The sequence below is a fragment of the Desmodus rotundus genome, chromosome 11 (genome assembly GCF_022682495.2).
Source record: "Desmodus rotundus isolate HL8 chromosome 11, HLdesRot8A.1, whole genome shotgun sequence".
Lineage (NCBI taxonomy): Eukaryota > Metazoa > Chordata > Mammalia > Chiroptera > Phyllostomidae > Desmodus > Desmodus rotundus.
Window position 1 is genome coordinate 6446701 of NC_071397.1, and position 15076 is coordinate 6461776.

A 15076-nucleotide genomic window follows, 5' to 3' on the forward strand; every position below is an offset into this window, starting at 1 on the left:
GTACAGTATTTGGAGGAAGGGAAATTGAATGTTCCCACAGCCCTGGTGACTACAGACATTGAATTGGAGGTACCCAGGAGACAGACAGGGTGGGCCAGACCATTTAGAAGTCAGACAATGGCAAAGATAGGGCATAAGAATAACAGCCGAGGCCATGGGGGCAAAAGAGATCATCTAAGAAGAAAATGCAGAGTATTTCCAAGTTGGCACTAGGAGCTGAAAGGGTGTGATGCACTTTTGTCCTCATCATACGATCTACAATGAGCAGGAGAGTAACCCATAACTTCCTGTTACTCTGTCGTTCTTCCTACTGTAGTTAATTTCTTCCTCAGACCCAGGATGGGTTACCATTTAAGAAACTTCGTAAACAGTTTGCATAATTACTGAAATTTCTTCTTTGATTTTTTATTTCTTCTAATTCAAAGGAAATTGGAATATGTCATCTGGTTTGTATTTTTTCCTTAGGAATTGATGTCTTAAATGGTATGTAGGAGTAAGACAGCATAGTACAGGTATCTCCACGCACTGGAGGCTGTAGGGCCCTGGGGAAAATGATTAGTACCACCTGGGAGGATGCAGCAGGCTCTGTAGGGGAGGGTCCAGATGTATGGGTGGTCTCTGTGACATTTAAATAAAATAAGCCTGAATTTACCAAATCTAGAAAGTTACTTTGACTTGCTTCAGTCACCTTGCAGCTCTCAGGCTTAGGGCCACATCCTCAGTGTTTGGGGCACTGGGCAGTGGGGGAGGGGACATTGAAACATGTGGGAATCTAGGCAGCAGCTGGGGCAAAATGGGCCTCACAACTTAAAATGCCTCCTGTCTGTGGGGTATAAGTGGGTCGGGAAGGATACTTTTAGATTTTTCCTTATTGGTGAGCTGGCTTTGCTTCCTGAATCCCATCTGCTAGTATGACCCCTGGGGTGGGGACAGATATGATGTATAAAGAAGTGGGAAACCTGGCCTGTTGGTTCACAGTGGGTCACGGGAAGGACAAAGAGTCAGAGGCAGAACTAGGTCAGATGCAAAGGTCTTTGTCCCCTCACTGTCTCCTGAGGCTCCGCCTTGGATGAGTAAAGGAGGGAGCTCAGGAAGCATCCAGGTAGAAGATGCCTCTGCGTTCTGCCCAGAGCCACATCCAGCATGGAAGCTGCTTTGTGGCATTGGTGGAGGGAGTAGCTAGACGGATAAGCCTGCGGTTTGGCAAGCAGGGGTGTGAACATGGAAGTGTTGAGGAGGTTGGCACATACCAGAGGCCTGCAGCATAAACCAAGAAGCTGCGGAGCAGGGGAACTGGAACTGCACACAGGGCCAGTTCCTGTGGATAATGGTACAGCCCAGTGTACCCACAGGTCGGACAGGATTTGTCCAGAGGACACAATATGGGATCCCAGCCTGTGACCAAGACACATAGCCTCCAGGGCACATGCAGGACTGAGGCACCACCCTGTCAAGACCCAATCCCCCTCCCACCACCTCACCCCTCCCAACCCAGCAAACCCGGCCAAACTGGAGCTCTCACCTGAAAGAGACTGGACTCTGTGAGACAAAGTGTGCAGATCAGAGGGGACGAGAAACTGCATCACAGTGGGGAAGGCCTTAGTGAGAAGAACTAGATTGGAAACGGAAAAATAAGAAGGCTGTCCATCCGGGTTGTGGTGAGAGCACATCGGTAGCCCCGTTTCGTCAGACTGAGAGTCAGGGAGAGCCAGCTTGTACAGGGCCAGGAGAGCCAGTGAGAGGAGGTTGGATTTAATTCAGTGGGCAATAGGGAGCCATCGAATGCTTTATGAGCAGGGAAGTAGCAGGGACAGAGCAGTGCTTTAGGAAGATTAATTTGGGATTGAATGATAGGTTGATTGACGAAAGTATAGTCAGCTTGACAGTAAAAGAGATGAGTGTTTTGTGTTTTTTTTTTTTAAACAACCCAAAGCTGGTTTATTGTACAGTTTGTATTAGTTTTGAACTGGCTTACATTTTGACCAAATTATTTTTTAAAAGATGGTATGACTTTGTTTTTAATGGTCTTTTCAAAGTTAACAAATATGGTCCTTAGACCACTGATTTTTGTGTGTGTGTGTGTCATTTTGAACTCAATGCTCACTGGAGAAAGAAGAAAGACTTATCAATCACAGCAGAATTATTTGATTTCCCAAGAATGTTTGATTTTCCAAGAACGACTGTATCAATTCCTACTTGTTCTCTGCAATATTTGGAAGGTGGCTTTGCCTTTCTATTTCAACTGAGAATGTCAGAACACTTTAAAAAATGAAATAGACACCAGGGGCAATCTTGCATTATAGCATAATTGGTTTACCTGTTTTCCCTGCCTGGTTATTTTAGAAAGATACCATCTTTCTTTTGTCATAAACCATGGACAAAAGACACCTGAGGGGTGTGCTCTCGCCTTCCACGTTGGATTGGACCAGAGTTCCAAATCAGAAGGAGAGTTAGTATCAAAACCGGCTAATGATTGCATAGCTTTTACTGTGGACCAAGACCGTCTTAAGCTTTCTACTACAATTATTTATTTAATCTTCACAGCGACCAATCTGGCAGATGATATGTGACAGAAGAGGAAACAGAAAAATGAGTCCTTTGTCCAAGTTTATGCAGCCAGCGAGTGTCAGAGCCAGGTTATTTGGGGGGAATAGAATGGGCTATGATTGTTCTGGGTTAGCTTAGGTGTACAACATGTTTGGAAACAATGATGCAGCCTAAATGTCCTCTCCTGATGTCTTTGAGGCTTATGAAAACACTGTTTTAGAAACAACCAAGAAGAGAAGGGATGACTTTGTCTCTGTGTCAGAGAAGCAGAATCCCTTCAGTCTGCAGGTGACGCCAGTGGTTGCTTCTGCAGTGAACTTGGTGTTAGCAGAAACGGTGCAGAGTAAGGCTTTCCCTCTTACCAGGTGGTACAGGCAGCAGGTGGTGAGGAAGGTTTACCTGTTCTAATGGGGTTGTGGCATTCAGAATCACTGACCCTGTGGGTGGAACAAAGGGACAAAAGGAGCACGACGGCTCACTCACGTCTCAGAAAGATGCTGGAGGGCGCGCAGAGCCTTGTCTCCTCGCTCCTCCTTTTCTGCCCAAGGGCTGATATCCGAGGTGGAGGGCTGTCTTGAGTTCCTCCAGAGGATAATGGGATTTAAAAATTCCAAATCACTGTTTTGTATAATCTGAACTAAACAACAGAGCTGGAATTATTATGATAAAGCATTACCAAAGACATGCAATAGAGGAATTTTGAAACCATAAATACAGTCTATGTGGAAGATGGCCACAGTGGATGTGCTCACTTGTGATTTGTTTCAAAACACGAACCAACCCTGCAGTTAACATACTGTGAGAGCAGGAGCCTTGTCTGGTTTTATCTGCTTTAATCCCGTGCCTGGAATATGTCAGCTACATAAAGAATGCTTAATCAACACTTGTAAAAAATAAATGAGTGAATAAATGATTTAAACTGTAGTTACCCCCATAAAACCTCATAGCCATATTATCTCAATCGAACCATCTAGCTATCTTTTTGACCTGGTAACAAGTTGTACTGAATATCAAACTTCTGGAGGAGTGATCTTTAAAATTACACATGAAAAAATCAGCCTATTCTTTGATATCAAAATTGTGCATTTCAGGTTGTTAAAAAAAACAAAAGGCAAACAACCACAACCACCCAAGAACAATTCTTTGTAGTGAAAAATGACAAGGAATTACCATCTGTATTTTATAAGATGGTATAAATCAGTAAATAAAACACTAGGACTTGAAGGAAATGTTCCAAAAAAAGATAACTACATTTTCTGTAATGTGACTATTTTCCAATTTTCTCATTTTTTCCTGTAATGTGGTTATCTTGTTTTTATGCCTTGGAAAGTAAATTTCTAAAAACGAAACATGAGCTGACCTGATTCCGCTGCTGCCTTTCCCCAGGAGGCGCAGCCTTGGATCTGAAAGCCTGCCCTCCCAAACCGTTCCGCTGGATCCTCGATATGACCTGGCTGAACCTCGTGGAGCTGAGCAAACTTCCGCAATTTGCAGAAATTATGAACCAGGTAACGAAGGGCTGGAAAAAAGTACGGATCTGTACACCCAAACACACCCAGTCCATTTTAATGAGGGCCTCCTGGTGACAAATCCTTCACCCAGAAGAGTCAACACAATAGTGTGGCTTTAAGGCTCTGTGGCTCTGCAGGGGGATTTTGAAGAGGGGGCTTCCAGAAGGAACCTTTTCATAAGGGTAAGCTGCTGCCTTTTCCTTCTGGGTGGGGGGCACGGGTCACTTACAAGTTGCTTGAATTGCTGTCAGAATCAGACCCAGTGGGTGGACCCTGTTGTTGTAGGCTATTGCTGTTTTTACTTCTGCCTATGATCAAATAATTTGTGCAGTTTGAACTTGAGGCAAATTAGATGTTGAAGTCATTTCTTTAAAAAAATCAATCATTCTGTGCACATTTCATTGTCTTTTTTCTTAATGTCAAGATAAAAGATACTTCTGATGTGCTAAACAAGCCTTTGGAGGTAAACTGGCTGCATGACTAAGTTAGCCATTGCCGCCAGTCAGCTTCAGACAAGTATAAAACATTTAAGAATAATAAAATATAAATAATTCAACCATTTTAATGGTGAAAATGTAAAATGGTGAAGTATAATATTGAAAATGGTGAACTGGGTTCTGATTTCATTGTTTTTCTTATTTGAAAAAGTAAATTTGATATTGTGGACTAGTTTTTGATCCAACTCTCACTGGAAAATAATTATGCAACTTAGAATAGATACAGTTGTTTATTATAGGGGTCTGTTGGTTACAACCCCTTGTCACTGATGAAGGGCCTGCAGTATCCCAGTGTCAACGTTAATAATAATCATCCTTTCGGTGGTTGCTTATGATGGACAGTTGAGGTGGTAGGTGGACTACAAGTTGGCAGACGCCTCATGCTGTCATCTTGTGATTCACTCCCCTTGAACCACCCCCACCCCCGCCCCATGCATGTAAACTGTGTGTGTCCGCTTAGTGGTATTTCTAGAACACTGTAGGTAAATTCTCTACCTATTCAGCCATGTTTGGGTCAGAGTCAATTGGATAAAGTCCCTGGATCCATCTGTGATGGACAGTAAGCTTTGTTCTGTAGTACAGCCACAGATGAGTCCCCCAGGCTCAAAGAAATACTTTGGGGGCGTGGGAAGTGGTCTTGTCTACTGGGAGACTGGGTAAGGGAGACATGCAGGCACCAATGGAAAAGTCGCTCAAAATCCGGGCCCTGTGCTGATGGGTTATATTGATAGAAGGATATGCATTGTCCTTTGCCTGTGTCAGTTAGATTCTAAGTACCCGTGGTGTAGAATCTGGTAGCTCCTACTGCTGACTGTGGGCTAAGTATCGGGCAACAACAATCACAACAGCCCCCCTGCAAGGGAAGTGTTGTTGAACCCCGAGTTATAAATAAGGGAACGGAGATTCAAAGAAGTTAAGTACTTGCCTGAAGCCACATGGTCAGTGAAGACCTCATGTTTCCCTGACAACAGGAGTTATTTCTCTCCAACTCATTGTATGCCATTGGATGGGCCGGAGGGGAGAGCAGGAGTCATTTTCAGGAAAGTGGCAGAAGTTAACAGGGGACCTACCATCAGGGTACCCTCGGGTTGGCTTGTCTGAGAGGAAGTAGAGGAGATCAATCTCGTAGCGGATTGCGTGTCAGCAATTGGAACAAAAATAACCTCAATTAGCAGCTTCCCAGCCTTGACATCCCAGGCCAAACTGTTTAACACTTGGAAGTGGTTTTTGCTAACAGAGAGAGCCAGGAAAAGGAGGGGGAACATGAGATGGGCCTCAAGGGGCCGGAAGTTATCCCGTTGCCCATCACAGATGCAGCTCACCCTGGGAGCTCTACTGTGGTAAGTGTCAAAATTAGCATATGGAAGGCCAATAGACTGAAAAGGAATACCCTCTTTCTTCCTGTGCCTCCTTCTCTCTAGTGCTAGTGTCGAGGAGGCCTGCAGGGGGTGCTGTGGGTAGCAGTTCACAGGAACCAGTGCATTAGGGTGGGGCTGCAGCAGCACCCAGGCCTGCAGAGCCCAGGCAGATTCTTTGAGAGCAGCCAACTAGGGAGAGCCAGGAGAAAGATGACAGCTGTGAAACATTTCAGAAATCCTTCTCCATCTTTTAGTGTCCCAGGGACAAAGTTGGAGCAACTGAGTTAATAGTTTTGTTATTAATTTGCACACTCTCTGTATCCCGTATGATGAATTGTTGGCATGATGTGGACTTCGGGCAGCTATTCAACTCCTTTATGCCTCAGTAAAAAGTGGGGATAATGGAGGAAAAAGGACAATGCTTGGGTCTGGCAGGTAGTCTCTGCTATGTGATCATTTGCTATTTGCTGTTAGGGCTTACCACTGCTGTTTAAACAAGCTTGCAAACGTGACCTAAATAATCCAGCCTGATTGTTGCTGAAGAGCAGTGTCAGGCTCCCCAATATGTAGTTTCTGTAATTGGTTTCTGCACTACTTGGGCTTCACAGAGCACCTTTCAATGCCTCGGAAGCTCTGCAGTTCTCTCCATGCTTCTGAAAGGTATTTGAGACCAGCTCTTGGAAAGACTTCTTCCATTCTCGGGTTTAAGGTCTCAAGGCAGGGGATCACCAGGAAAAGGAAACTTTTGATTTTGCCATCTACCAATATTTTAAGTAGAGGTCAACATTTAGAGGTTTGCTTCTCAGAATGGTCCTTATCAGTGGTTCTCAACCAAGGGCAACTTTGTGCCACCCTCACCCCCCAGAGAGCATCTGACAATGTTTGGAGACATTTTGGATTGTCATGAATTGGGGGAGGGGTGTTACTGGCATCTAGTGAATAGAGGTCAGGGATGCTGCAAAACATCTCACAATGTACAGAATGGCTCCCTGAACAAATAATAATTTGGCCCCAAATGCCCATATTGCTGAGGTTGAGAAACCCTGCTGTGTGGTTTTTTCCTGTCCAACCATTTAGTGTAATTGGTACATTGCCCCAATTCAGTGAGTAATGTAGAAAAGCAATGGGAAAACTAAAAGGGAATAGTAATAGCTGTGTTATTTGAGTCATTTATTTTGAAGAAAAAGGTAAACTGTGTGAATATGGTTAAAAAATGATGTGCCTGGAAAGAATAACCTTCTGAGGTTATATTTCAACTCCATATTCCTATGGCTTGCTAATTGACTTGTTTATTTTAGATATCTCGCAATGAGAAGGGATGGAAAAGCTGGTTTGATAAAGATGCTCCAGAGGAAGAAATTATCCCTGATGGATATAATGATTCACTGGATACCTGCCACAAACTTTTACTTATCAGGTGAGAATATGTATTATCGGAGCTGGAAGCATCACTCTCCGTACCGTCAACTTATAGAACTTACCTCAGTGAGTCCACTTCTCTGTGTCTCAGTAGTTATTATAAGAAATGTATATGCTTTCAAATTGTAGTTTTTGATGGCAGTTCTTTAGCTCCTTGACAAGCAAATAAAATGGTGATGGTGGCAAAGAATGGTATGTTTTGACAACATATTAATTATAGTGCTTTTAGCAAAAAACATGAAAAATATGCTTTTATTATTCATTTTATTATTTATGGTTGAATTTACTTCTTTAAAACTGACAAAGTTACAAAGCAATTAGTTTATAAGCTGAAATTCAATTTCATCTGAGAAAAAAATATAAATATTGCACTATAAAAATGTATAATGCAGGCATGACTATTAAAATAGAAGCAAAAGTTTCAAATTTATGTTAAGAAAGAACATTCTATTTTTTCTTTTCTTTCTCACTTTTCACATTTTCTCCTTTTCATTTTTTGTTTTTTTGATTTAATCTTCATTGTATTTTTTCCACTACCATTTAGTCCCGTAATACCTGCCTCCTCCCAGCAATCACCCCACTGCTGTCCATGTCCATGAGTCCTTTTTCCTTTTTGCTCAGTCCCTCCGCCCCTTCCGCCACCCCCCACTAGCTGTCATCCTGCTCTCTATGAGTCTGTCCCCATTTCCCTTGTTAGTTCAGTTTGTTCATTAAATTCCACATATGAGTGAAATCATATGGTGCTTGTCTTTCTCTGACTTGCTTATTTCACTTAGAGTAATGTTTTCCATATCCATCCATGCTGTCACAAAAGGTAACATTTTCTTCTTTTTTAACAGTGGAGTAGTATTCCATTGTGTAAATGTCCCATAGTTGTTTTATCCACTCATCTACTAATAGGCACTTGGGCTGCTTCCATATGGTGATTGTAATAACGCTGCAATGAACGTAGGAGTGTTTCTGTTCTTTCAAATTAGTGTTTTAAGTTCCTTCAGATGTATTTCTAGAAGTGGGATTGCTGGCTCAAAAGGGAGAACATTTTTAATTTTTTTGAGGCATCTCCATATTGCTTTCCATTGTGGCTGTACCAATCTGCATTCACACCAACAGTGCAAAAGGGTTCCCCTTTCTCCACATCCTTGCCAACACTTGTTGTTTGTTGATTGATTTGTGAGAGCCATTCTGACAGGTGTACCTCATTGTGGTTTTCATTTGCATTTCTCTGACAATAAGTGGTGTTGAGCATCTTTTCATATGTCTACTGGCCATCTGTGTGTCCGCTTTAGAGAAGTGTCTGTTCAGATCCCTTGCCCATTTTTTACTTGGGTTGTTTCTTTTTGGGGGTTGAGTTTTGTAAGTTCTTTATACATTTTGGATATTAACCCCTTATCAGATGTATTGGCGAATATGTTCTCCCATTCTGTGGGTTGTCTTTTAGTTTTGTTGATGATTTCCTTTGCTAAAAAGTGCAAAAACTTTTTAGTTTGACGTAGTCCCATTTCTTTATTTTTTCTTTTGTTTCCCTTGCCTGGGGAGATATATCCAATAGAAGAATTTCTACTAGCAATGTCCGAGATTTTGCTGCTTATGTTTTCTTCTAGAATTTTTTTATGGTTTAGGGCCTAACATTTAAGTCTTTGATCCATTTTGAAATTATTTTTGTGGTGGTGTACAAAGATGGTCTAATTTTTCTGCACATATCATCCAATTTTCCCAACACCATTTATTTAGTAAACTCTCTTTAGCTAATATGTGCTTGCTTCTTCTGTCAAATATTAATTGACTATAAAGGTACAAGTTTATTTCTAGGCTCTCTCTTCTGTTCCATTGATCTATGTGTCTGTTTTTATGCCACTACCATGCTGTTTTGATTACTATGTCCTTATAGTATAGTATCATATCAGGTAATGTGCTTCCTCCAACTTTGTTCTTCTTTTTCAGGATTGCTGTTGCTATGCAGGGCCTTTAGTGGTTCTGGGGGGGGGGACTTCCCCTTCAGAGCTCCCCCGGGCCACCGTGGGTGAGAATAAGTCTACCAAGACATGATCTGCTTGGGAAGGAAAGATGGTCAGTCTCTCAGAGGAGAAGGGCCTTGAGTCTGTTCCTCAATGGGCTTTTATTGGGTTTAATTTGCATAGGAATACAGGGCGTATACGTAAAGCTCATCAGTCATTGTCAGGCGGTAATGATCAAACAATAGATAACATTGAAAGAACTATGAGGGCTTATTCTGAGTCCGGGTCAGATAGATAGAGTGATGCCAAAGGGCCATAAAACTTTGGGAAACAAACTCATTTTATACTTGGACCCTTATCATTTAAATTGAGGGTATTCTTAGCAAAGCAGGTTTCACAGGATTTTGTGCATTCTTTCTTAGGCCTGATTGCTCCCAGAAACCGCCATTCCAGCACAGGACCACACCAGCCTCTGGCACTTTTTCAGGCTTAAAATCAAGTGGGAGATACAGGCAGCCAAAAGATTAGGGGACTTTACGGATAGAATGAGGACTCAGGCTATGACACAGTCGAGGGGTGATGGTCCATCACCCCTTTTCTACAGTCCTCTAAGTCCTTCCCAATGGCCCCTTTGCAACCATGCCTGTCTTAGGTTGTCCCTCCCTTGAGGAATCATACCCGTCATTGGCTAAGCAGTCATCTGCCCGGGGCCAAGCAGGGTGAAGTAAAGAGGCAGAGGCGGTGCCCCTGCTGGGAGGATAAGCTTTGTCTCCTTAGTGGCTATGGTCCCAAGGTCTTTTTACAGCCTTAGCCATGGGGGATTACAGATTCTGAAACCAGGCAGGGTGGTTCGCAACATGGTTCCATATAAATTTTTGAAATATTTGTTCTAGTTCTGTAAAATACATCATTGGAATCTCGATAGAAATTACGTTGAATCTATAGATTGCTTTGGGTAGTATGGACATTTTAATGATGCTAATTTGTCCACGAACATGGTATGTGCTTCCACTTATTTGTATCTTCTTTAATTTTTTTCTTCAGTGTCTTATAATTTTCTGAGTACAGGTCTCTTACATTCTTGGTTAGGTTTATTCCTTGGTGGTTTATTCTTTTTTGTAGCAGTTGTAAATGGGATCGTTTTCCTAATTTCCTTTTCTGTTACGTCATTATTGGCATATAAAATGTAGCTAATTTCTGTATCTTGCTACTTTGCTGAATTCATTTATCAGTTCCAGTAGTTTCTTGGTGGAATCTTCGAGGTTCTCTATGTACAGTACCATGTCATCTGCAAACAATGATAGTTTTACTTCTTCCTTTCCAACTTGGATGCCTTTTATTTCTTCTTCTGGTCTGATTGCTGTGGCTAGGACTTCCAGTACCACATTGAATAAGGGTGGGAAAAGTGGACATCCCTGACTTGTTCCTGAACTTAAGAAGAATGCTTTTGTTTTTGCCCATTGATATGATGCTGACAGTGGGTTTAGCATATATGGCCTTTATTATGTTTAGGTATGTTCCCTCTAATCCCGTTTTGCAGAGAGTTTTTATCATAAATGGGTGCTGGATTTTATCAAATGCCTTTTCTGCATCTATTGATAGGATCATGTGTTTTTTAGCTATTTTATTTATGTGATGAATCACATTTATTGATTTGAAAATGTTGTACCAATCTTGCTTTCCCAGAATAAATCCCACTTGATCATAATGTACATTCTTTTTGATGCATTGCTGTATTCAGTTTGCTAACATTTTGTTGAGGATTTTAGCATCTATGTTCATCAGTGATATTGGTCCATAATTTTCTTTCTTTAGTGTCTTTATCTGCTTTTGGTATTAGGGTAATACTGGCCTTGTAAAATTAGTTTGGGAGCCTTCCCTCCTTTTGAATTTTATGAAATAGTTTGAGAAGGAGAAGTGCTAGTTCTTCTCAGAATGTTTGGTAAAATGAAGCCCTCTGGTCCAGGGCTTTTGTTTATTGGGAGTTTTTTGATTAATGCTCCAATTTCACTAGGTGTAATCTGTCTATTCAGATTCTCTGATTCTTCCTGATTTGTTTTTGGAAGATTGTATGTTTCTAGGAATTTATCCATTTCTTCCACGTTGTCCAGTTTCTTGGCATATAGTTGTGCATAATATTTTCTTACAATCCTTTGTATTCTTTGGTGTCAGTTGTTATTTCTCCTCTTTAATTTCTAATTTTATTTATTTGGGTCCTTTCTCTTTTTTTTCCTGATGAGTCTGGTTAAAGGTTTGTCAATCTTGTTTATCTTTTCAAAGAACCAGCTCTTGGATTCATTGTTCTTTTGTATCAATTTTTTCAACTCTATTTTGTTTATTTCTGCCCTGATCTTTATCATTTCCTTCCTTCTACTCAGTTTGGGCTTTGTTTATTGTTCCTGTTCAAGTTCCTTTAAGGTGAAATTAGATTGCTTATTTGAACTTTTTCTTGTTTTTTGAGATAGACCTGTAATGCCATGCATTTCCCTCTTAGGCTTGCTTTCCCAGTGTCCCACAGGTTTTGGATTGTTATGTTCTCATTTTAATTTGTTTCAAGGTATTTATTCATTTCTCATAGATCTTCTTGTTGACACATTCGTTGTTTAATAATGTGTAATTTAGCTTCCATGTCTCTGTGTTTTTCAGCGTTCTTGTGGTTGATTTTTAGTTTCATAGCATTGTGATCAGAGAAGATGCTTAATGTGATTTCAATCTTAAATTTATTGGGACTTGTTTTGTGTCCTAACATGTGGTCTATCCTGGAAAACATTCCATGTGCACTTGAAATGTGTGTGTATTCAGCTGCTTTGGGGTGAAATGCTCTGAAGATAGCAATTAAATCCATTTGATCTACTGTCTAATTTAAGGCAGCTGTCTCCTTGTTGATTTTTTGTCTGCAAGATTTATCCATTGGAGCCAATGGGGTGTAAAAATCCCCAACTCTGACTGTATTTCTGTTGACCTCTCCCTTTATGACCATCAAGATTTGCTTCACAAGCTTAGGTGCTCCTATATTGGGTTCATAAACGTTTATTAGGGTTACATCCTCTTCTTGGATTGCTCCCATTATCATTATATATTATCCTTCTTTGTCTCTTACTGTAGCCTTTGTTTTATTTTACTTTTAAATATATTTTACTGATGATGCTATTACAGTTGTCCCATTTTTTTCTTCCCTTTATTCCCCTCCACCCTGCACTCCCCCCAGCAGCTTCTCTTCCATCCCAGTTCATGTCCATGGGTCGTACATATAAGTTCTTTGACTTCTCCATTTCCTATGCTATTCTTAACCTCCACCTCTCTATTTTTTACCTACCAACTATGCTTCTTATTCCCTGTACCTTTTCCCCTATTCTCCTCACTGACCCTCCCCACTGATAACCCTCCATGTGACCTCCCTGTCTGTGGTTCTGTTCCTGCCACTTGTTGGAGCCCAGCCAGCTCTCTTGCACCTCCTCCACACTCCCTACCAGTCTCATTGTGGTGAAGTGTTTTCTTCTGTCTGTCTGTGTTCATAAGGTTTCTTTCCAGCTAGTGTTCAGTTGGTTATTCAGGGTGATTTCTCTGCAGTTTAGTTTTAATTCCAGATTGGTCCTGGGAGGAGGTTAGTGTAGCTTCCACTTACTTCTGTACCATATTGGAGCTCCCCCACATTTTCTCAATATCCAGTAGCTCAAAGAAGGCTTCTATTTTAGAAGATCTCTCTGTGTGTGTGTGTGTGTGTGTGTGTGTGTGTGTGAGAGAGAGAGAGAGAGAGAGAGAGAGAGAGGGAGAGAGAGAGAGATTACATTGGTGGGTGAGGCAGGAGGGTAGAGTTGGGTGCAGATGAGAGCACCAGAAGATTAACAAAAAGATGCTGGATAAGTTTAGAGTATTTGTCTTTTCCAGGGTTATACGCCTACCTTAGCTTGCATTTTTTACAGAAAGTTGTTTCCTCATGTTGTCACTCTTTGGGAGTGATCACAGCAGTCAGCAGTGGCAACCTCATGGTCTACAGTGTCTGAAAGAGCTACTTGTTTTTTATTGGAATAGATGTGTGTATCTTTTATCCATCACTTTAAACTGAATCTTTGTCAAGTGAACAGTATAACCTGTAGAATTTGTCTGCAATTTTAAATAGCAAATAGCAAGTGGCATTATTTAATGTGTCATGTTTCCAACCTACAACAATGTAGGCAACACAGATGGTATTAAATAAATGCTTGCTGATCAACATACTTATGATACTTTTGACACGTTAATTCTCCCGTGCAAGACGCCGAGTTCCCTGGTGTGCAGCAGGCCAGCCAGCCTCCATGGGCATGGAGCTGGCAGAGGATACCTCCCCTTGCTTCACTGCTAAGTGGGGCCTTATGTGTAGTAGGCACTTGATAAAAATCTGTCAAAGAATAAGTGTGCTCTTGTGTAGTCATTTTAATGAGGAACCGCTTACTTGAAGCTAACAGCCCCAGTTACCAGGGATAATGTTGGTGCAGTTTTTTAAAATAACCAATTAAAGTCTCAGAGTAGTTGGTGTTTCTTCTGAAAACGAGACACTTGTCACAGACACAGATTAAACAGTATGGTGATTACAAGAGGGAAGAGAGTGTGGGGGAGGTGGCAGAGGCCTAACGGGGTAAATTGTGATGGGAGGAGACTTGATTTGGGGTGATGAACATACACTACAATGTACAGATGATGTGCTGCAAAGTGGTTTGCCTGGAAACTATGTAACTTTACCGACCAATGTCACCCCAGCAAATTCGATTGAAAAATGAAAATGAGACACTTGGATCCACTGACTTCTGAGTCCCCTTCCAGACTGACAGCAGACTGGGCTGTCACTGTCTCTCCTCTTCTCGCCAATGCCCAGCTCCGAAGCCACGTGATTAGATCCGAACTCATCCAGGGATAGAAAACCCTGCCACCCTCCTACACGGCACTGCCACTGCGCACTGGAGAGTTCGCTTGTTGTCCTTTGCCAACTGAATAAGTTCTTTATGTGCTTAGAATAGATAGAATACAAAATGAACAGATTAAATTGTTTTCCTCTAACTTCTAGGTCTTGGTGTCCAGATCGTACTGTTTTTCAAGCAAGAAAGTATATTGCAGATTCTTTGGAGGAGAAGTACACAGAACCAGTTATCTTAAATCTGGAGAAAACTTGGGAAGAAAGTGATACGCGAACACCTCTGATATGTTTTCTGTCCATGGGATCCGATCCCACAATTCAAATTGATGCATTGGCCAAGAAACTGAAGCTGGGTATGATCAGCAATCTATGAAATTTAGCAAAATCTCCACATTTTTCCTCAAATTTTACCTTTCATAACTTTATAACTGATTGAAAATATGTCCGTAAAAGTGAGTTAGAAAAAATATTAAACTCCTTCTTTCCTCCCTTTTCAGATCTAGAGTAAGGTTGGAAAAGAGATATCTTTGTGCAGAGAGGAACAAACTTATATACTTTTTAAAGTTATAAGCAGATGACCATACTACATGGATAGTAGATTAGCAAGAATGAACATTAAAAAGCACATTTTATTGCCATGTCTATATAAAATTACAACAAAGTCTATTCTGTTGCAAATGTTAAAAGCTATAACCATTGCAATGCATAGTAACTGAGTATTCACTTATTCATGCTGTCAGTGCGTGACCGTGTAGTTCAGGCAGTGTGATAGGTTCGAGGAGTGCGGAGATGAATGCAACACAGCTGGGAGAGACAGACATGTAAGCACGTAATTGAAAACCATGTGACGACTGCGGTAACAGAGTTACATAGACATGTCCGATTACAAGATCCAGAG

The 15076-nt window shown here is 41.3% G+C and overlaps 1 protein-coding gene and 1 non-coding gene across 2 annotated transcripts in view; both read left to right on the top strand.

The window, feature by feature from the left end:
* DNAH8 (dynein axonemal heavy chain 8) overlaps positions 1-15076 on the top strand; it is a 288603-nt gene that overhangs the window by 214332 nt on the left and 59195 nt on the right. Inside the window, exons 80-82 of the mRNA XM_024557808.3 lie at positions 3934-4055; positions 7212-7330; positions 14329-14531. Coding sequence (XP_024413576.3) covers positions 3934-4055; positions 7212-7330; positions 14329-14531 — 444 coding nt within the window. The remainder of the gene's footprint in view (positions 1-3933; positions 4056-7211; positions 7331-14328; positions 14532-15076) is intronic.
* Positions 4448-4576, top strand: LOC112302516 (small nucleolar RNA SNORA19). The gene has a single exon (XR_002974571.1). It is a non-coding gene; the product is annotated as a small nucleolar RNA SNORA19 (small nucleolar RNA).